The sequence below is a fragment of the Phalangium opilio genome, unplaced genomic scaffold (genome assembly GCF_054372755.1).
Source record: "Phalangium opilio isolate 3A_F unplaced genomic scaffold, DU_Popi_V2 ptg001170l_1, whole genome shotgun sequence".
Taxonomy (NCBI): domain Eukaryota; kingdom Metazoa; phylum Arthropoda; class Arachnida; order Opiliones; family Phalangiidae; genus Phalangium; species Phalangium opilio.
The window spans coordinates 12,676,817-12,700,459 of NW_028324255.1; the positions used below are offsets into that span (position 1 = coordinate 12,676,817).

At 36.8% G+C, this 23,643-nt stretch overlaps 2 protein-coding genes and 2 long non-coding RNA genes across 14 annotated transcripts in view; 1 reads left to right on the plus strand and 3 right to left on the minus strand.

Annotated features, from left to right (window-relative positions):
- The window catches only part of LOC149587339 (uncharacterized), a 51,792-nt gene that overhangs the window by 27,306 nt on the left and 843 nt on the right, over positions 1-23,643 (minus strand). The window lies entirely within an intron of this gene.
- LOC149587341 (uncharacterized) lies at positions 995-5,665 on the plus strand. 10 transcript variants are annotated; one of them, XR_016380230.1, is made up of 7 exons: positions 995-1,422; positions 1,514-1,566; positions 1,707-1,841; positions 1,900-1,925; positions 1,994-2,014; positions 2,086-2,106; positions 2,192-2,522. It is a non-coding gene; the product is annotated as an uncharacterized LOC149587341 (long non-coding RNA). The 10 variants fall into 10 exon arrangements; XR_016380232.1 differs by adding an exon at positions 5,558-5,665 and having other exon boundaries at positions 1,007-1,235; positions 1,360-1,422; positions 1,707-2,014; positions 2,192-2,441; XR_016380227.1 differs by adding an exon at positions 4,935-5,152 and having other exon boundaries at positions 1,707-2,014; positions 2,192-2,441.
- LOC149587342 (uncharacterized) lies at positions 5,341-20,507 on the minus strand. Its single transcript, XM_089863350.1, has 2 exons — positions 20,126-20,507; positions 5,341-6,734 (listed from the first exon to the last, which is right to left on the minus strand). Exons 1-2 carry the CDS (start codon positions 20,373-20,375, stop codon positions 5,554-5,556), a joined length of 1,431 nt encoding a protein of 476 aa, XP_089719476.1. The 5' UTR covers positions 20,376-20,507; the 3' UTR covers positions 5,341-5,553.
- Positions 20,757-23,612, minus strand: LOC149587343 (uncharacterized). The gene is made up of 3 exons (XR_016380237.1): positions 23,539-23,612; positions 20,892-20,980; positions 20,757-20,796 (listed from the first exon to the last, which is right to left on the minus strand). It is a non-coding gene; the product is annotated as an uncharacterized LOC149587343 (long non-coding RNA).

The window sequence follows — 23,643 nt, forward strand, 5'->3', positions numbered from 1 at the left end:
GGTCTCACCGATTTGGTCTCGATACTATTTGGTCTCGTGATTTTTTGGTCTCGGGACTATTTGGTATCGTGATTATTTGGTCTCAGGACTATCATTTGGTATCGTGATTATTTGGTCTCTGTTAAAAGGAACTGATATTCTCGGTTACGTTCAATAAGTACTCACTTGTACTTGAAGTATCTATCGGGGAATAGTTTTTCATATTTAGCAGTGGCAACCGACATCTGTTATTTCTTTCTACGTGATGAATGAATCGCTCGCGAAACTTACAGAAAGGGGCAATTTAGTTTTCCTAATTATTTGTATTGATTTGTTTTAGGAGATTAAAAATGTACCCCGTTTTGAAAAGTGAATTATCACTGTAGTTATCAAATTTTGCCAAAATGCATTGCCAAAGCGACGAAGCGTTGTTTGGTCTTGATGCGAACCAAGCGCCACCTTATACGGTTGTTCACGTAGTCGTTATTTTATTGCAATAACTCCGATTACCCGAAATCATTATTACGACAAGAAATGTTTAGCAGATAACACCTTACATTATGTGCGTCTCGCTTACTTTTGCGCTTCACCTGACTAGTTTTCGCAGCATAAACGAAACGATAGAGGATAACGTCGTATGATTGCCTTTGAAGTAATATACCTCAAAAGCGTATTTAATGGTTCTCAGTGTCTTTAATGAAAAAAGGAAATGAGTTTTGTTTGTTTCTCGAAAATTGTTAAACTCGACAGTTATGGATGTAGAACCATTTCTACGGACTCAGAAAATTAACGTATTGTTTTAACTCCTACATTTTGCGAAAGATTAATTACATCATCGTACTTAAGGTTACGTATTATTTCTGAGGTAAAAGCTACGAGACATTTGAAACACGTTTAATATAATTAAATTTAATTATACCTCAAAAGCGTATTTAATGGTTCTCAGTGTCTTTAATGAAAAAAGGAAATGAGTTTTGTTTGTTTCTCGAAAATTGTTAAACTCGACAGTTAATTAAATTTAATTATCAGGAATTATTTAAACAACAACAACAAAAAATTTTCAATGTACGGTTGAAAGTTTTAAGATTTTATGTCTTTGTAAATATTTGTCATTATTTCGAAATCAATAAGGTGTACTTTTTGTAAAGCGTTTTGATTGGTTGATTTTCCTTTAAATCGATTCTATATTTCTTCCAGCCGAGGATTATTTCAACGAACAAAATGGCGACGCAAACGGATAAAGCCGATAAAGTGAGGTAAAAGACGCTAGAAACGGCGAATAAAGTCAGGTTTGACGCGGTCTTAATTGGACGTTTCCATTGGATGAAATCCATGGCGTAATCCCCTGGGAAATGATACTAACTAAACGCTTTCTTTCAGCCGAGGATTATTTCAAAGAAACAACATGGCCACGCAAACTGTCGATAACTCTATTTGCTTTTGGTAAAAGGCTCATATTTAAAAAAAAAGAAAACTCCTTTCATACAAAATAAGACTTTAATCTGTTTCTTAAATTTTCGTTAATTTACTATAGGTGAGGATTGGGAGGCAAATCGAACCGCGTCATTTTCCAAAAAATGCAAGAGGGTAAAGTTGAATTATTTTCAACAAACATTTAGGAAATGTTAAACAGGAATCACAGAAATTGTCTCTATACATGTATAGGTTGATAGACAGATAAAAAGAGAATAATTTAAAAACCATGTTATAATACCTTAAATTTACAGAGACATGATAGAATCAAGGACGATTTCGATGGAACATATGCCAGGTTGTGCGCGGTACGATATAATCGAGGGGACAGTGATTCGGCGTAATCAGTGTACGTGTCAGTACCTTTGACCGCACTAAATCGACTACGCGTAAGCCTACCTTTAGCAGTGCTAAAATGATAACGCGTAATATGTAATCGGTGTACAGGATCTCTTCGAGTGGTTATCCCCTCGGTAATAATACGCGTTACTATCAAGTGCAAACCAAACTTAATCTCGATTAAATTATATTCCAATGAAAGGCAAAATTTGATGTCAATAAGGTGAGATAAATTTATTTGTTTTGATGGTAGTCAACCTAATATTAATGCTAACTTTATTAAACATTTTTCAGACTTGTGAACATTTGATTATGGTGAGTATATTTATTCTCGGGTTACAGCGAGTGATTGGCCCCTTCATTTGGTTCAGTAACAAATGATTAATATTCAATAATTAAGATCTTCAGAAGATATTATGAAACCATGAAGGACGGCGTAGTAAATATGAATTAATTTTGATCCATCTAAAAGGGTTGTGGACGAACTGAGAATTGAACTAAGAACATTGTGCGACAGTGTCACGGTGCAAATAGGTTCTAGAAAAACTGAGGATAAAGAATAGATCCTTGCTCAATTTTCATCTTCTGTTAGCCTGGAATTTCTCAAAATATTAACAGACATCTATCGGCATATAAATTCTAAATATAACGTAGGTATTTACTTGCTTTTGCTTCTTACAGGGCCAGATTAAGCAATTTTGCACCCAGGGGCCGAGATAATGTGCGCCCCGGCCCAGGGCCGTCTTAAGGCATGGGCTATATGGGCTATAACCCAGGGCCCCGCGTGAATTAAGGGCCCCAAATTTCTTGTTCAAGATGTAGGCAATACGTAACTATGACCGTCACGCTTCGAGGAAATATAAAGTTGTGAACAAATTTTCTAACCAAAATCTCTGCGGACCCCCTTTCTAAAGAGGTTCATGGCCTACACTAGGTTCCATGGCTACAACCACCCTTCTCAGATGAATTCGCACATGACTACAGAGGGAAAAGTATACCTAGCCCAAGCTGCATCCATGTCATCGTTCTATTCTCATACTCCGTTGACTTTAGTTTAGGAGAGCTAATTTTTTTTAGTGTTCCGACCAACTGAAAAATGTTCCCGTTCGTAACATCAAAGAATCAGTCTGATGAGTAACATGTCACACAGTTTTGCTTTAGCGGTTAGCCGAATTCAAACGGTTTATTAAATCCAATCAACTCAATGACTATCAATCTAAACTGTCTTTTCACTCTACTTTACTTAATCTGTTACTTTATATATTGCCTACATTAATCAAGGCCTGTGCGCGGCGCCGATTTTCATTTTTCGTTTGGCAACTTATGTTGCCGAATTCCTTCACCCGAGAGCGCTGTTAGCTGGACTTAAGGAAATTGAAATGTTCATTTTCCCTAGCTTAAAATTTGAAAAGTTAATTTTCGCGCACGTTTTTGTCCAGCTCGCAATGCCATCTCGCGGTAAAATAGATAGAAAACCCTAATGCTCTCCGATATCGATGCTTACAAGTTTTTATTGTTTTATTGTCGTGTGAACCGGTCCCTTCGTTCAAAGTTTCTGTTTTAATTCTCCTGATTACTCACATCCCTCTAGCAGTACAGTTAAAGATATTTTTACTATAGAAATTAATGAAAATAACTCTTTAAAACGTGAATTTAATTCTTCAAAACATTAATATTTGCGCGAGCGCATTAGGCCTGATTCGTAAAGATATTTACTTACAAAATTTATACATAATATACAATGAGTACAATAATTACCAAATTATATTATTTATACACTCATTTTGTATTTTCAATAAACCACACTAATCGACTTCTCTTGTTCACCTTTCCTAACGCTAACGGATAACGTGACGCATTGTCCCTCGAACGCTATGCAGCGTTGTAGGTGGGTGTGATAGGGCAAACTGGAGTTTGAACTCTGCTCTCTTAAGAGTCGGTTTTAGTTTGAGCACGCATGGATGTTTTAGGCCTATATTTTCGAAACTTATATCTTTAACCATCGCAAGGGTCAGTGGGTTTCAGACGAGTAAAAACTATGAGGTGCAAATTTGAAAGTTAAAGCTAAAAAGTGAAAATAGGCGCTTGAGGGATGGAAAATTCTTCAAAAATAACGAAGTTAACTTATTTATTTTAAAAAAACTGGGGGCAACATCATCGGATTCTCATTTACACCAAAAGGGTAATGTATCTCAGGATGAGCCAGAAGAGCATGATAATCAAAGAGAATCAGAACTCATGAAAAGGCTAGAAAGAAAATGTTTTAAGTTTATCGCTACTGTATTGAAACAACATGGATGTGCTTCCCTGAATTTGTATATTTTTGACGACATGAAATTAACTTTTTAATATATTACGCTGTCTCGAGTCTTATACAATTGAATATTTATTTTTTATGTTCCTGAAATAATTAGCCCTGGGCCCCATGACGCCTTAAGACGGCCCTGCCCCGGCCTAAGTCGAAAAAAAGGAACAGCAAATGTTGCTAGGGGGAAAATAGATTAACTCAATGTGCCCCCAACAAGCGTTGCACCCGTGGGCCATTACCCCCTCGCCCCCTCTTTAATCCGGCCCTGACTAAAACATACAAAGTTGGGTGTAATGCTATTCCTATGGAGCGGGGTATGTTTGTGAATATTTTCCTCAATTACTCGGCCCTTGTTTAATCGATCCCCAAGTTTTTTGTATGGTTGTATGCGGGGCAAATATCACTATAACATAGTCAAAGGACAACCCCGTATCTCTAGTAGAACCAGAGTTATGAGCCTCCAAAGTTGGGTGAATGCTATTCCTATGGAGGGAGGTGTGTTTGTGAACGTTTTACTTAATTACTCTGCCGCTGTTTGTCTTAATACCGAGTCCTAAGTATGGTTGGATGGGGAGCAAATATGACAATAACATAGTCAAAGGACACCCCCGTATCTCTAGTAGAACCACAGTTATGAGCCTACAAAGCTGTGTGAATGCTATTCCTATGGAGGGGGTATGTTAGTGAACACTTTCCTCGATTAATTGGCCCCTATTTACTCGATCCCCAAGATTTTAATATGGTTGGATGGGGAACTCAATGGGCCAGTGCCCCCTCAGCCCCCTTTTTAATCCGGCCCTGAAAACTCCCTCCATTTCTTTGAATTTTGAAATAGGGGAGCGGGATTGAAAGCGTGAAACCCTTATTTATTGTCGACGGATGACGGGTATCCTAAAGGGAGTATTAAACCTTCCATATAAAATAAGGCAATACCATCATCCTCTCTCTCGCTTAAAATATATCAAGCAAAAATAAAACACAATACAAAATGCTTAACCTTACTAGTACAATAAAATGCAATGTTTAAACTTACTATTATAATCCCCATCACTTTAAAATTTTACACTACTACTACTACTACGAGAATGACAACAGGCCAGGTCAAACAAAGACCCACATCGTATATGTTCATCATACGATGTGGATAAAAAGGTTCGGCGTTGCCCGTTAAGATATTTGGTTAGTTCCGGCCGCCATTTTAATATACTGCGGTATATTTAAAGCACACAACTATACAGGCTCTATGGTTGTGTGCTTTAAATATACCGCAGTATATTAAACTGGCGGCCGGAACTAACCAAATATCTTAACGGGCAACCCTGTATATATGAATTACCTAATAAAGAACAGTAATATTTTTTCAGAAAATGAAAACATTTTGTAATACAATACATTTATTAAATGTTCTTTCCAAGTTTGCTGAGTACTCTTAAATATAATCCATTTTATTATTCCTAGTGATTAAGACGTTGATGTCGGATTAAATAGCTCTTCCGTGCGCTGCTATAATCACACTGATCACATTTGAAGGGTTTTTCACCACTGTGAGTGCGTTGATGATTGATCAAATCACTCTTCTGCACGCACGCATACTCACACTGATCACATTTGAAGGGTTTTTCACCACTGTGAGTGCGTTGATGATTGATCAAATCACTCTTCTGCACGCACGCATACTCACACTGATCACATTTGAAGGGTTTTTCACCACTGTGAGTGCGTTGATGATTGATCAAATCACTCTTCTGCACGCACGCATACTCACACTGATCACATTTGAAGGGTTTTTCACCACTGTGAATGCGTTGATGATTGATCAAATTTTTCTTCTGCACGCACGCATACTCACACTGATCACATTTGAAGGGTTTTTCACCACTGTGAGTGCGTTGATGATTGATCAAATCACTCTTCTGCACGCACGCATACTCACACTGATCACATTTGAAGTGTTTTTCACCACTGTGAATGCGTTGATGATTGATCAAATTTTTCTTCTGCACGCACGCATACTCACACTGATCACATTTGAAGGGTTTTTCACCACTGTGAGTGCGTTGATGATTGATCAAATTTTTCTTCTGCACGCACGCATACTCACACTGATCACATTTGAAGGGTTTTTCACCACTGTGAATGCGTTGATGCCTGAACAAAGCATCTCTCCGTGTGAAAGAGTATACACACTGATTACATTTGAAAGGTTTTTCACCACTGTGAATGCGTTGATGAGCGATCAAATTATTCTTCTGCGTGTACGCATTGTCACACTGATTACATTTGAAGGGTTCTTCACCACTGTGAATGCGTTGATGTCTGAACAAACCATTCTTCTGCGTGTACGCATTGTCACACTGATTACATTTGAAGGGTTTTTCACCACTGTGAATGCGTCGATGTCTGATCAAATGACTCTTCTGTGCGCACGCATGTTCACACTGATCACATTTGAAGGGTTTTTCACCACTGTGGATGCGTTTGTGTATGATCAAAACATTCTTCCACGTACAAGCATAATCACATTGATCACATTTGAAGCGTTTTTCTTTGCTATCCTTTCGAATGTCAAGTTCAAGATCCCTTTCATATTCAGGTGAATATTTGTATCGAGTTGAATATTTTTTCTTGGATTTTCCTACAGAAAAGAAATAAATTAAAACCTCAAATGATATCATACAACACGCTTCAAAAACATTGTTTGTTCAAAAGCAATAGATAAAACAGGTTATGCTTAGGCTTAAAATGACAGAAAGACAAAGAAATAAGTTCGTGAACAAAAATAATCCATGTCCGAGTCGAAACAGCGGTTTCCAAAATCTAATATACTCGTTGGGGACGTGGAAGATTTTTGAGTTCCTGGTGTTACTGATATCAACCCTGCAGCTTGGTCGAATTTGGAAATTAACTAATTGTGACTGCGGATCATAAAGAACAAACAAACAACTTTCTCAAATATACATGTATATATGATTCAAATATCAAACTTCATCCCACGTTAGAAATTTGCGTAAAACTGAATACAAACTTTCCCATAATAAACGTATAATAAAATATACGTGACAATATAAACAGTAATATTCTGCCATTAAACCTCCGTAGGTACATGATAACACCTACAAAGTAGTGAAAAAACACAAGCATGAATTCAACGGTAAAGTTAAGCTTAGCGATAATTTTGCAATCTCCTGTTTCTGCTGAGACCGACTAGCACAAGAAGTGATGACAACGATGAAGTTATTAAAGAAGCAAATTAAGATTCAAAGTAAAAACATATTAAACAATTATTGTGGTAAAAATATAATTCAAATTGAATTTTTAGTTAACAGTGTTAACTCTGCCAATCTAATTCCCGGTTGCGGATGATGTTATTACGTGTACCACCCCGAGGTGAAAAGATGACAACGACCTCTGGGTTACCGTCCCACGCTCTAACCAACTGAGCTACCGAGGTCTACGACCTCACAGTAATTCAATTAGGCGTTCTTCTTTAATAGCGAAGATATCATTACTGATATACCATTTGTTATATCAAATATTGTTAATTATAGTTAAATAAAGGGTTATACTCAATATTATATGTATATATTGTGATTGTTGCGTTGATGTCTGATCAAAATATTCTTTTGCGGGCTGACATAATCACACTGATCACATTTGAATGGTCTTTCGCCACTATGAATGCGTTGATGATTGATCAAATTATTCTTCAATGTGCTGCAAAAATCACACTGATGACATTTGAAGGGTTTGTCACCGCTATGAATGCCTTGATGTGCGATTAAAGTACTGTTACGGGTACTAGCATAGTCACACTAATCACACTTTGAATGTATTATCAAAGAAAACTAGTTTAGAAACAGAAATTTATCCATGTGAGAGTCGAAACAGCGGTCTCGAAAAACTTGATCTTGAAAGGTAATAAAAATATGCTTATTAAACACATTCTATATTATTTGTTTGAATGATATTCCACGTGAACCTAGGAGGTGCACAAATCTGACTGTTGAATATATTTGCAGTGATCTCACCGGGTTCGATCAGGGAGGGGGAATAGAAGCTTTCCCCCTGATTCGATTATTTAAACTTATAGAACCGTCAGTCACTATTTAGAGACAGCGTACAGTCTGCTTTATGCCTTTAAATGTTTAGCTCGTGTGCATTTTACATTATCTAAAGAAACTTTGTTAAACCGCCCGATGTGTACCTATGGAGGACTTATCGCCGCTATGAATGTGTTTATGTGCAATCAAACTACTCTTCTGAGTGCATCCAAAGTCACATTGATCACATTTGAAGGGTTTTTCGCCACTGTGAATGCGTTGATGACAGATCAAATGATTCTTCATTGTGCTGGCATAGTCACACTGACCACATTTGAAAGGTTTTTCAGCACTGTCAATACGATTGTGAATGCGTTTGTGTATGATCAAATTACTCACACGATTACTACCATCCATGATTTTAAACCATACGGATGTAGTTCACTAGGCAGATTGGTCTTATAATTAGCAGAATAGATGAAAAACCACTTGATTTTCCTTTTCACACTCCCATTGATGATGGCATAGCTATTTGAGATTCCATAGTTTCAGTGCATTAATAACGCGGAAAGCTGGCAATGGCGAATTCGCGACAACCGATTTATTCTGATCAACACTATATAGTTCCACGCAGTGTGGATAGGTGGCTAGCGAATAGGTTCATGTCTGATGTGTTTGTGTATGATCAAAACATTCTTCTGCCTACTTGCAAAGTCACACTGATGACATTTGAACGGTTTTTCACCGCTATGAATGCGTTGATGTGTGATCAATTTACTCTTCTGCGTGCACGCAAATTCACACTGATCTCAGTTTAAGAGTTTTTCTTCGTTACCCTTTCATACGCGACGTTGTAGGCCTCTTTTATATTCAGTTGAATATTTGTGCCCCGCTATACGTTTCTTCTTCAATTTTCCCATACAAAACATAGAAACCACAAACATCATTTACAATTTAACATCAAAAATAAAATAATATTCAATTGAACTTCATGAAAAAAGGTAATGAGTACGAAAACGCAGTGTTACAGAAAAAAAGGCGTGTTGAAACAGTGTTGTTCAAGGCGTTTGCTGGTAAATAACACGCATATCAACAAAAAGGGAATGAAGATTAACTTAACTGGCGAGAAGAAACCTTTGCTCGAAACCTGAAAGGTTGTACTTTTAACTTTCAGCTGATTTTGAGGGAATCAAATGCTAGGTGGCGCTGCGTAAAGACAACTAACCAAATTATAAATTTCGTTCTGTCAAAGTATTTTTGCTCGAAATAAGCACCAGCTATGATGAGAGAAGAGTGAAGACTCTTGGGAAAACGGGGTATTTTAACGGTTTGTTTCATTATTCAAAAGGATGATAGGCCGTTTAGTGCTACAGTTAAAAGTATGTAGAATCTTAAAAATAACATAAGAAGTGTGAACGTTTTGTCCAAAACATGTTACAACCACAACGACTGAAAGTGAGCATCGATTTTGCCCAAGATCAGTTTTCACCAAAGTTTAAAGCGGAATTAGGTCCAAAAGCTGAACACACTGATTTTCCGGCAGGTAGTCTGTGTCTCCCACATTCGAGATTATTGGAAGAAAAAAAGATATATTCGGATTTAATTACGCAAAACAACGTCGATCTAAGAGCAGTTAAATCATGTTCATTTCTGACCAAAGAACCGTTCTCAGAGCTAGTATAGTCACAATGATCACGTTTGAAGCGTTTTTCTTCAGCACCGTATGTAATGTGACGTTGAAGATGACTTTTATATTCAGGAGAATATTTGCAAAGAGTTGTACGCTGCTTCTCGCATTTTCCTTCAGAAAGCAAACTGAAACTTCTCACAATTTGAATCAAACACATTGTACTGTTCAATACCACTTGATAAAACCGGTCATGCCGAGTACTAAAATGACGCAAAGTTAAAGAAAACAAGTTCGGACAACAAAATTAATACCGCTCCGAAAAGAGACGACTGTCTCCGAAGATTTTACCCGTCAGAAAGTGGAAACTAATGGTTGTTAATTATTAAGAAAATATTTAAGGTTTTAGTCTATTGCAATATAAATATGCTTTTGGAAGGGAAAATAATATGACTGCCGTTATTGAAAGGCGTCAATCTGTCCTCTCTTCTTTTTTGTTTCTAGGTGACGGAGTTAAAATGCGAGTAACTGCAATTCGTTAACACGTAACTCCAAATTAACTCACGACTGTTTGGGATCCATTTGGCCCTGGCGTTACCCTTAAGACCTGAATATGATGTTATGTAAAGTGCAAAATTTTGAAAGAGCCGGATATCATCATAATTTAATAATATGATGGCCACTTCTACGAGGAAGGTAGTCAGTCACTCAGCGTAAGCGGTGTATGTGAAAAAATCGTGATTTTACTTATTGCAACGATTAAGTCAGAAGAAAAGAAAACGTCTCGGATAGTTTGCCACGACAATAACATTATTTCGTCGAAAGGCTCTACCCAAATATCAAGGATGTTTAACTTACCACCATTTTCTCTTTAAAACCCTTGTTTCCCATACATTAAGTAATTTTCAATATATTACAAATTGTATCCTTTACATTTTCAATAATAAATCGTTTCATATTTCATTATCAGTAAGACCAAAAGCGGTAAGGCTTCACACGCAAAGTACGCATCTTGGGCCTAGGTGAGCTACACGATATATTTGAAACGCCTCGTATAGAACCTAACACGCGAAGGACAATTATTCGGTGACGCGGTTCCTTCGGCACTACCTTAAGAACCGATTGACCACTTGCATAGATTCGAGAACTGCTATAAAGACGGAGTAGGGTCTCAAAAATATTCTTTAGATGAAATTATTCACAATTTCAAAGACCATTGGGTAAAGTACTAAGGTCTTATCAGGAGTCCATCACACTTGGAGTACAAAAATCAAGCTTTCCCCCATACTATCTTCAGGGCTCAATTCAGTCAAACACCGCGACGCTAGCGCCAACACAAAAATTCTCGTCTCTGAGAGAGCCGTGCGATAGTGGCGGTTTCAAGAGAGAAAAAGTGTCCCTAAAGGGGTGTTTCTTTTTGGCTTTTGAATTTCCCGAACATAAGGGAGCCTATAAGAACAGAGGGCGTGTCTGAGAGGTTGTAAAAAATGACAACGGAAATTCCCCAGAACGCAACGCAGAGGCTAGCGTGGATATTAGGGTTAGGGACCCGGTAGTTTTTTTTTTTTAAATACGAAATAACCTTTTTTATCGTTTAAGTTAAGATCAAAACATTTTTGAAGAATATTATATAACTTAGTTAATTTAGTCTTCTGAATATGAGCAATATATTAAAAAATAGAGAGGTAACAATAGCCGAAAGCTGATAAAAAATCCAAAATTTAAGATTTTACGTACGTGAAAAAAAAACAGCACTTGCGGAACTCTCCCGCCAAGTCTTATTCTACTCCCCCCCCGTATACCATTTTTTGTGGTAGCCCTTACCAAAATGAGAGTCTTATTTTAGTATAAAGTAAGTCTAAAATAAGGATCAAGGATATTTGGGTACCAAACTTGTCTCAAAAATTGTTAAAAAATATAATGGTTTCATATTGGACTCCTTTGAGACTAAATTTAGTCTTACATAAAAGGGCTCAGTTTTAGAGACTGTAAAAGGATTGCTTCTAGACTTGATTGAGAACACAAATCTGCGACTTATTATAGGACTCCTATAAGACACATTTTAATCTCACCAAATTAGGCTTAGTTTTTGAGATTGGAAAGAGATTCTTTCTAGACTTGATTGAGAATTCAAATCGTCGACTTATTATAGGACTCCTATAAGACACATTTTAATCTCACCAAATAAGGCTTAGTTTTTGAGATTGGAAAGCGATTCTTTCTAGACTTGAGTGAGAACACAAATCTGCGACTTATTATAGGACTCCTATAAGACAAATTTTAATCTCACCAAATAAGGCTTAGTTTTTGAGATTGGAAAGCGATTCTTTCTAGACTTGATTGAGAACACAAATCTGCGACTTATTGTGTGACTCCTATGAGACACAATTTAATCTCACTAAATAGGGCTTAGTTTTTGAGATTGGAAAACGATTCTATCTAGACGTGATTGAGAACACAAATCTGCGACTTATTATAGGACTCCTATAAGACACATTTTAATCTCACCAAATAAGGCTTAGTTTTTGAGATTGGAAAGCGATTCTTTCTAGACTTGATTGAGAATTCAAATCGTCGACTTATTATAGGACTCCTATAAGACACATTTTAATCTCACCAAATAAGGCTTAGTTTTTGAGATTGGAAAGCGATTCTTTCTAGACTTGATTGAGAACACAAATCTGCGACTTATTATAGGACTCCTATAAGACACATTTTAATCTCACCAAATAAGGCTTAGTTTTTGAAATTGGAAAGCGATTCTTTCTAGACTTGATTGAGAACACAAATCTGCGACTTATTGTGTGACTCCTATGAGACACAATTTAATCTCACTAAATAGGGCTTAGATTTTGAGATTGGAAAACGATTCTATCTAGACGTGATTGAGAACACAAATCTGCGACTTACTATAGGACTCCTATAAGACACATTTTAATCTCACCAAATAAGGCTTAGTTTTTGAGATTGGAAAGCGATTCTTTCTAGACTTGATTGAGAATTCAAATCGTCGGCTTATTATAGGACTCCTATAAGACACATTTTAATCTCACCAAATAAGGCTTAGTTTTTGAGATTGGAAAGCGATTCTTTCTAGACTTGATTGAGAACACAAATCTGCGACTTATTATAGGACTCCTATAAGACACATTTTAATCTCACCAAATAAGGCTTAGTTTTTGAGATTGGAAAGCGATTCTTTCTAGACTTGATTGAGAACACAAATCTGCGACTTATTGTAGGACTCCTATGAGACACAATTTAATCTCACTAAATAGGGCTTAGTTTTTGAGATTGGAAAGCGATTCTTTCTGGACTTGATTGAGAACACAAATCTGCGATTTATTGTAGGACTCCTATGAGACACAATTTAATCTCACTAAATAGGGCTTAGTTTTTGAGATTGGAAAGCGAATCTTTCTAGACTTGATTGAGAACACAAATCTGCGACTTATTGTAGGACTCCTATAAGACACATTTTAATCTCACCAAATAAGGCTTAGTTTTTGAGATTGGAAAGCGATTCTTTCTAGACTTGATTGAGAACACAAATCTGCGACTTATTATAGGACTCCTATAAGACACATTTTAATCTCACCAAATGAAGCTTAGTTTTTGAGATTGGAAAGCGATTCTTTCTAGACTTGATCGAGAACACAAATCTGAGACTTATTGTAGGACTCCTATGAGACACAATTTAATCTCACTAAATAGGGCTTAGTTTTTGAGATTGGAAAACGATTCTTTCTAGACTTGATTGAGAACACAAATCTGCGACTTATTATAGGACTCCTATAAGACACATTTTAATCTCACCAAATAAGGCTTAGTTTTTGAGATTGGAAAGCGATTCTTTCTAGACTTGATTGAGAACACAAATATGCGACTTATTATAGGACTCCTATAAGACACATTTTAATCTCACCAAATAAGGCTTAGTTTTTGAGATTGGAAAGCGATTCTTTCTAGACTTGATTGAGAACACAAATCTGCGACTTATTATAGGACTCCTATAAGACACATTTTAATCTCACCAAATAAGGCTTAGTTTTTGAGATTGGAAAGCGATTCTTTCTAGACTTGATTGAGAACACAAATCTGCGACTTATTGTGTGACTCCTATGAGACACAATTTAATCTCACTAAATAGGGCTTAGTTTTTGAGATTGGAAAACGATTCTATCTAGACGTGATTGAGAACACAAATCTGCGACTTATTATAGGACTCCTATAAGACACATTTTAATCTCACCAAATAAGGCTTAGTTTTTGAGATTGGAAAGCGATTCTTTCTAGACTTGATTGAGAATTCAAATCGTCGACTTATTATAGGACTCCTATAAGACACATTTTAATCTCACCAAATAAGGCTTAGTTTTTGAGATTGGAAAGCGATTCTTTCTAGACTTGATTGAGAACACAAATCTGCGACTTATTATAGGACTCCTATAAGACACATTTTAATCTCACCAAATAAGGCTTAGTTTTTGAGATTGGAAAGCGATTCTTTCTAGACTTGATTGAGAACACAAATCTGCGACTTATTGTGTGACTCCTATGAGACACAATTTAATCTCACTAAATAGGGCTTAGTTTTTGAGATTGGAAAACGATTCTATCTAGACGTGATTGAGAACACAAATCTGCGACTTACTATAGGACTCCTATAAGACACATTTTAATCTCACCAAATAAGGCTTAGTTTTTGAGATTGGAAAGCGATTCTTTCTAGACTTGATTGAGAATTCAAATCGTCGGCTTATTATAGGACTCCTATAAGACACATTTTAATCTCACCAAATAAGGCTTAGTTTTTGAGATTGGAAAGCGATTCTTTCTAGACTTGATTGAGAACACAAATCTGCGACTTATTATAGGACTCCTATAAGACACATTTTAATCTCACCAAATAAGGCTTAGTTTTTGAGATTGGAAAGCGATTCTTTCTAGACTTGATTGAGAACACAAATCTGCGACTTATTGTAGGACTCCTATGAGACACAATTTAATCTCACTAAATAGGGCTTAGTTTTTGAGATTGGAAAGCGATTCTTTCTGGACTTGATTGAGAACACAAATCTGCGATTTATTGTAGGACTCCTATGAGACACAATTTAATCTCACTAAATAGGGCTTAGTTTTTGAGATTGGAAAGCGAATCTTTCTAGACTTGATTGAGAACACAAATCTGCGACTTATTGTAGGACTCCTATAAGACACATTTTAATCTCACCAAATAAGGCTTAGTTTTTGAGATTGGAAAGCGATTCTTTCTAGACTTGATTGAGAACACAAATCTGCGACTTATTATAGGACTCCTATAAGACACATTTTAATCTCACCAAATGAAGCTTAGTTTTTGAGATTGGAAAGCGATTCTTTCTAGACTTGATCGAGAACACAAATCTGAGACTTAATGTAGGACTCCTATGAGACACAATTTAATCTCACTAAATAGGGCTTAGTTTTTGAGATTGGAAAACGATTCTTTCTAGACTTGATTGAGAACACAAATCTGCGACTTATTATAGGACTCCTATAAGACACATTTTAATCTCACCAAATAAGGCTTAGTTTTTGAGATTGGAAAGCGATTCTTTCTAGACTTGATTGAGAACACAAATATGCGACTTATTATAGGACTCCTATAAGACACATTTTAATCTCACCAAATAAGGCTTAGTTTTTGAGATTGGAAAGCGATTCTTTCTAGACTTGATTGAGAACACAAATCTGCGACTTATTATAGGACTCCTATAAGACACATTTTAATCTCACCAAATGAAGCTTAGTTTTTGAGATTGGAAAGCGATTCTTTCTAGACTTGATCGAGAACACAAATCTGAGACTTATTGTAGGACTCCTATGAGACACAATTTAATCTCACTAAATAGGGCTTAGTTTTTGAGATTGGAAAACGATTCTTTCTAGACTTGATTGAGAACACAAATCTGCGACTTATTATAGGACTCCTATAAGACAAATTTTAATCTCACCAAATAAGGCTTAGTTTTTGAGATTGGAAAGCGATTCTTTCTAGGCTTGATTGAGAACACAAATATGCGACTTATTGTAGGACTCCTATGAGACACAATTTAATCTCACTAAATAAGGCTTAGTTTTTGAGATTGGAAAACGATTCTTTCTAGACTTGATTGAGAATTCAAATCGTCGACTTATTATAGGACTCCTATAAGACACATTTTAATCTCACCAAATAAGGCTTAGTTTTTGAGATTGGAAAGCGATTCTTTCTAGACTTGATTGAGAACACAAATCTGCGACTTATTGTAGGACTCCTATGAGACACAATTTAATCTCACTAAATAGGGCTTAGTTTTTGAGATTGGAAAACGATTCTATCTAGACGTGATTGAGAACACAAATCTGCGACTTATTATAGGACTCCTATAAGACACATTTTAATCTCACCAAATAAGGCTTAGTTTTTGAGATTGGAAAGCGATTCTTTCTAGACTTGATTGAGAACACAAATCTGCGACTTATTATAGGACTCCTATAAGACACATTTTAATCTCACCAAATAAGGCTTAGTTTTTGAGATTGGAAAGCGATTCTTTCTAGGCTTGATTGAGAACACAAATCTGCGACTTATTGTAGGACTCCTATAAGACACATTTTAATCTCACTAAATAAGGCTCAGTTTTTGAGATTGGTAAGCGATTCTTTCTAGACTTCATTGAGAACACAAATCTGCGACTTATTATAGGACTCCTATAAGACACATTTTAATCTCACCAAATAAGGCTTAGTTTTTGAGATTGGAAAGAGATTCTTTCTACACTCTAAGAAATGGAAGTGTTAAAAAAGTGTTAAAATGGTGTAAACACCGTAAAAACACCCAAAAGAGAGTTTTATTACGTTGAGTTTTTAGGGGCCGATTTAAAGTGTAAATTCGGTGTAAAATAACACCATTAAAACTCCGTTTTGATATTAAACATGTAAAATTATAGTATACTGCGGGTTTTTTAAAAAAGGTCTTTCATTTTCATTAATGTTTTAATATTAAAGTCAATTAAAAAATTATTGAAAACCTTAATTTTTAAACGTTTTTTTAAAGATGATATTCACGAAAGAATATATTTTTATCCATTAAATAAAATTAACAAGGAAATTCTTAATCCAACGGTACTGTACATTCATAAAGCACTGCTAAACGTGTTAGGTGACACTCTTAAAAGAGTTATGCGACACTCTTAAAAGTGTTATGCGACGCTCTCGCAGTGGCGTCGCTAGGCCTTTTATGGGGGCTATAGCGCCCCCAAATTTAAAAGTTAGCCCCCTCAAAATAATCCGTAAACTATACCAAAAAATTGCTCGTAGCCCCCTAAAATTCTTTAACAATATAGTGTATATAAATTATAATGAAAAGTTCGTTAAGGTTCATCTTTGTAGAGATGAATTTCAATATCGAACAGTAGTGGGGACTAAAAGCAAACGAAAACTATACTTAAAAAAGACGAGCGAAATTCTTTCATCCACAATTGTCTCATAGTCAATAACTCGGTTCCGTACTCTTTATCATAAAAGTTTGTATATCTTTAATATACGAATAATAAGATTAAGCCCCCCAAATTTCAAGCCCTAGCAACGCTATTGCACTCTTGAAAGTGTTACGCGATACTCTTAAAAGTATTGTGTGACACTAAAAAAACGAGACTAGGTTAGGTACTGGCCTCACAGTAGGGCGACTATTATTATTATTGTTACAATTGGGGAGAGGGGGGCTCACATCCTTGCACCAATGTCAGAGGCATATTGTGCACCCACATATTCAGGCCTTGAAGAGACCTGTGGCCACGGTGTAGTGTAGAATTCGTTCCACCGTTATGGACTATAGACGCCAGCTTGAGAGGCCAACATGTGGGGCACATGCTTTTGTGACATGTCTTATCTTTATTTTGAGTAAAATTAGAGTAGAAAATGGTTTTTTTTTAAAATATTTTAGAGTAGATTCGGTCAAACGCGTTTCTGGTGTTCGAAAAACTCTTCGTGAAAAGGGATTGTTAAATTTAACGAGTTCGTCTGTATCTACTGCTGGGATATTATAGCCTCCAAAACCAATTTAACACCCGATGCATTTTTACTAATTTAAAACTTTCTGCCATTTCAGAAGTTATCAAGTCGGTGAAAATGACCAACATATCATGCAGTTTCACGCTGGATTTTGTGCAGTTTCACATTGCATGAGAGAACTACCCTTGTCTAAAGGGTTATAGCTCTGCATGTTAGAACTGTCCTCATAAGTTCTCTCAAGGTGGAACCTTGCTATGAATATAGCGCTATTCGCGAATAAATCAAACACTCACATGAGAGTAAAAAATTAACTTTTAGTTCGGTATAAGAGTTAGAAAGGTGTTAAACTACACCTCTATTGCACCATTTTAATATTATCTTTGACACCAATTGCTCAAATAAGTGTTATTAAACCCTTTTAGGGGTGTAAATGAACACCTGTAACGGTGTCAAATTTGGACCCATATAAACTACTTTAAAGGTGTTAAGGCACACCCCATATTCTTAGAGTGTACCAGCATAGTTTTTTCCTTGTTTTTTTTTGCAATTTGCAATTAAACAACAGAAAATCGAGGGAATCTTGCAATAGTATACAAGTAAGAGACTCGAGGGAATCTTACAATAGTATACAAGTAAGAGACTCGAGGGAATCTTACAATAGTATACAAGTAAGAGACTCCAGGGAATCTTACAATAGTATACAAGTAAGAGACTCCAGGGAATCTTACAATAGTATACAAGTAAGAGACTCCAGGGAATCTTACAATAGTATACAAGTAAGAGACTCCAGGGAATCTTACAATAGTATACAAGCAAGAGACTCCAGGGAATCTTGCAATAGTATACAAGCAAGAGACTCCAGGGAATTTTATAATAGTATACAAGGAAGAGACTCGAGGGAATCTTACAATAGTATACAAGCAAGAGACTCCAGGGAATCTTATAATAGTATACAAATAAGAGATGCGAGGAAGTCTTACAATAGCATCCAAATACGACACTCCAGGGAGTCTTACTACAGTGTCCGAAGTAGAGACTAGAGGGAATCTTGCTATAGTGTCCAAATGAAAGACTCTATGAAATCTTACATTAGTGTCCAAAAAAAAGACTGCAGGAAATCTTACATTAGCATTCAAATACGACACTCGTGGAAGTCTTACTACAGTATCCGAAATAGAGACTAGAGGAAATCTTACCATAGTGTCAAAAAAAGAAACTCGAGGGAATCTTACTATAGTATCCCAATAAGACACTCCTGGGAATCTTACTATAGTGTCCGAAAATGTGACTCGGGGAGTCTTACTATAATGTCCAAATAAGGGACTCGAGGGAATCTTACTAAAGTGTCCAAAAAGAGACTCGAGGGAGTATTACTCTAGTATCAAAATATGAACACCCGATGGAAACTTACAATAGTATCCAAAATAGATTCGAAAGAATCTTACTATAGTGTCCAAAAAAGAGACTTAATGGAATGTCCAATTAAGAGACTCGAGGGGTACTGCTACAAGTCTTGTAAATTTAGAAATCCAAACTCAAATAAGTCTCGTTTTTGGACTGCCGGTGTACCTAGTGGGGACTTATTACGGTACTTAAATAAGTCTTGAAATTCGAACCGCGATTTTGGCAAGGGAGGGACTAATGGCAAGAGGAAACGATAGAGAATGGAACGTTACGATTGGACAATACTACCCAACGTCACCCCGTTCGTGAAAAAACCACCCTCTCAGAAATATTTTTGGCGCCAAGCCCGGCTTGAAAGGGGGAAAATATTTGCCCAAAACTAGTCGGAAAACGGGGGGTTGGAACAAAATTTCCACACTGAAGACGGCCATCTCAGTACTTCGAGGGGGGTTATGGACTTCTGGTCTTATCAATCTGAGCAACGTTAGCTTGGGCTCTTTAAGACACCCAGGACGGCCGGGTACCTGTATTTTTAGAAGGGAATTTTTTCTCGCCCAGTGGCCACGGAGCTCAGGCCCAAAAGCATCAAGTATTGAGTTTAATATTATTCGTAGGAACAATTTTCCGTTTAAATTTCAAAAAATCTTATAAAGTTAAAAACTTATCAATTAAAACGAGGCAAAATTTTTAGAAACTTAAGCTTTAAAATGCTAAGGATTGAGGATTAGGTTGAAAATATTCCCGGGGAAGACAGAAGAAATGAGGGTTAGAAAGGACGGGATTAAAAAACCTGTTAGGGGAACTACCACTAGAAAATTTCGAAACATGCTCATGAGGTTTCTACTGTAATTGGGTCAATTTGAGTTTTATGTTCCAGTCCCGAAAACCGTTGCTGACCCTAAGCGTAAAATGACTTACCAATTTCCGAACTGGCAGAAGTTGTATTACTTTCGGAATTATTTGACGAGCTACTTTCGGATGCATCAGAGCTGGACACTGAAGTATTATCTTCAACTTCAATCGGCACTCTTGGTAAATCGTTTGGCAAGTACAGTTTCATAGCTTGATTTTGTCTATTATCAGTTTTCTTTGAATCGGTCAAGGTGATTTTGGATTGGTTATCATCAAGATTCTTCTCTGGAGCTTCTTCAAGAGAATTGCTTTCCATATTTGCGTCAAGCGACGACAATTCCCAACGTTTTTAAGACACAATTTCTTGGATCGAGTTGCTTTACTCTCATTACCTCTCTTTGTCGAAGAAATTCGTGATTTAGGATAAGAATTGTTAATTTTAAGATTGTTCTCGAGAGGCGAATTTGTCGTTGGGACAGGAGACATTTTAAACTGGGTTTCGCCCTCAAGGTTAGGTAAATAAGGAACACAGTCACTGTATCTTAGTTTAGGAATACACAGTTTCATAATTCGCGTTCCAAGATCCGCGTTATTAGCCTTTTTCGAGGTAGTTTTAGTTTGGGATGTGTTCGCTTTGCCAATCTCCTCCGCGTCACATTCGGGTGATTCTTCCTTAATATCTTCTTCAGTCAGCGTGCCTTGGATATCGCAAGCACCTTCAGCTTTTACCAACGAACCTTAATGATCAAAACGAAAAAATAACCCTAATAGTTTCATTAAACTGGAACTACATCAGATTGCGTGTCAGAATCACGATAATGTGACGCCATACCTAAACCAAATTGCTCGAGGTCCGTGGCTTCCACTTTAAGCAGACTTTGGTAAATGTTGCTGGGTATCTCAGCTGGTATACTTAGCGAACTACGCAAATAAAAAATCGTTAAAACTGATATAGCAACAGCAACATAAGATTAATACATTTTATCAGAAGGGGATAATAGAAAAAGGATGAGTGGATGACACTCTGAAACCTCTTAATACTTTAGTTATAGGTAACATGATTCTTCCCAGGCTCACCCTTTTTGAACAATTGCTTTCCTGCTCAACAAAATTCAGATGGACAGCACAACGTGGGGTGAATTCTATAAATGTTTGGTACTAAATCCTCAGCAATCAACCCACAAAACCTTGATTGTCTTGAAGTGGGACAACAATCCACAAGCGCATGCGCCTTGTCAAACAGTTAAGCGCCAATAGAGTAATGATGAGGGAACTATTTATAGCGTATGCGCATGATTCGGTTTAATAGTAACCTGGCTCCAAATGTAAAATGATGTTGGAAAGAATCATGTTACCACCCAGCCGCTTTGTGGTACACTTCTCTCGAAGAATTACATACTTCTGATTTTATTCACGATTATCGTGGCAAGGCTTAACGAATCAAAGTTTTATGGACGCGAATTAGTCAGTCAAATAAAAAATTGTACTTGAGCTTAAACTTAACCATAGCCGAGACTTGGCTCTGGCTTAGTTTAAACAAATGACACAAGATGCTCCCATAGTCGAGAGGTGGCGATGACTGGCCTGCTAAGCTTAGCAAAGGCTAGTTTTAGATAGGAATGTTCACGAGCCGAGCCGAGCTGGCTCAGTTTAAACATATAAGTTCAACAAAAATTGCTACTACCAACATAAGACTTGAGAACGACTCTAAATGCTATCCCATGTTTAGGAATGTAGTGGTTCAGTAAAACCCGCTCAGTAAAGTGTGAAGAAATCGTTATATGCTGACGGTTAGAGGCGAGAGAAAGCAATTTTTCCCACGCTTTATTTCTTGTAAAAATACAACGGAACGCTATTGGTGGAAAGAAGGACTAAAAAGAAAGCACTATTTCAGTGACTAAGCTCACGAGTCGTAGTGGCTCGATGCCTATTGGCTCGGCTCGACCTTAAAAAAGCTCGCTCGTTAATTAATCAAGCTGCCAAAGCCTCGACTCGAGCTCGTGAACAGTCCTAGTTGTAGATCCGCCCTCATGGACAAGTTCTCATTGGTTTTTTGCTTTAAATACCTTTGTATTTGTTCTTCTGTTTGTTGATTTATCAGAACAGCATGAGATAATTCATGTTCATTCAGTCCTAAATCATTTTCAACAGGTTCTAACTTCACACATTCAATGTTGGCTCTTTCACTTTCCTCCTAAGTTATAAACAAATAACAATAATTGAACTAATACTTTTAACCTGATTCTCTTTCACATCGACTATGAAAATGAAGAATGTTACAAACCATCAGATCTTTGATTTTACTTTCCAACTCATTGATGACCCCATTGAGCCTTTCAATTTCATCCAGTTTCTCATTAATCGTAAACAAAGTTCTCATTCTCTCTTTTTTCACGTTCGATATTAAACCATTACACTGAAAAAATAGGCTGCATTACAAAATAGGACTTCCTTCTACGCAGAATGTCTTTTAAAGTGTCCAGAAAGAAAACAGAGAAACCGATGACGTGAACTAAGGGGGGATCAGAAGGGGTAAAAATGTTTCGTCAAGGGCGCCACCAGAGGGCGCGATATGTTTCCCTCGACCATTTATAGCGTTATTAAAGGGCACCACAAGAGCCTTTTGAGAGCTCTATGCCTACACACACAAACTGCAGCCTTGCTTATAGTTCTTGCAAAGCTATCACACCCTCTGGTGTTTCTAATCACCCACAAATAAACATTGTTTTACTTAAGGTTTTTCTATTGCGATTTATACTTTAAAGCAAATGTCAGCTCCTGTGGCGCCCGAAACACACTGATTGACCTTCTGCACACCAATTTTATGTAGCCAAAGGCAGGAACCAATCAGAGACCGTCCTCATGGGTGGAGCCTTTGATAAGCTCGCGCATTTTAAATAAATTTTCAATGTTAATTATAGGATAATTTGTTAAAATTAAGGTGCGGAAATTAATCAAGATATATATTTTCCATGGTTTTCTATATTTTGTCCTTCATATTATAGGTTAGGTTAGGTTTGGTTAGGTTTGGTTATGTTGGTTAGGTTTGGTTATATTTTTAGATATCTCATGGTATTCGGTGGCTAGGAAGAAGGAACGGATCGGGTTTTTATGGTCATGAAAATTTACTTAGTTTACAGGCGTAGAGGATTCCTACCATTAACACCAGGAGACCAAGCGACTTAGAGTGTAAAATCGTCTGCTATTTTACACTCTAAGTTCCCAGGTCTCCTTGTGCAAATGGTATGAATCCTCCACGACTGTAAACTATGTTTTGATTAAAATTGTTTCCGCGACTTAAATTTAATTAATTATCATATGACTAACTTCCTAGAAATGATATCTATTGGAAAAACTGCATTTTGAATGTGCGAGCTAAAGTAAAGTTTTCCCAGCTGAAACTCGCTTTAAAGGGATACTAGATTGGAAGGCTCATGCTGGTCTGTACTGGCCCAAACACTATAGGCTTTGAAACTCACCTTGGCTTTTAGTTGCTTTATTTGATCATCTTTGCTTAAGCGATCACAGTTGCAATCATTCTCCTCCATTTCCTATAAACAAAGTCCAGTTTTTTGAAATTTCAA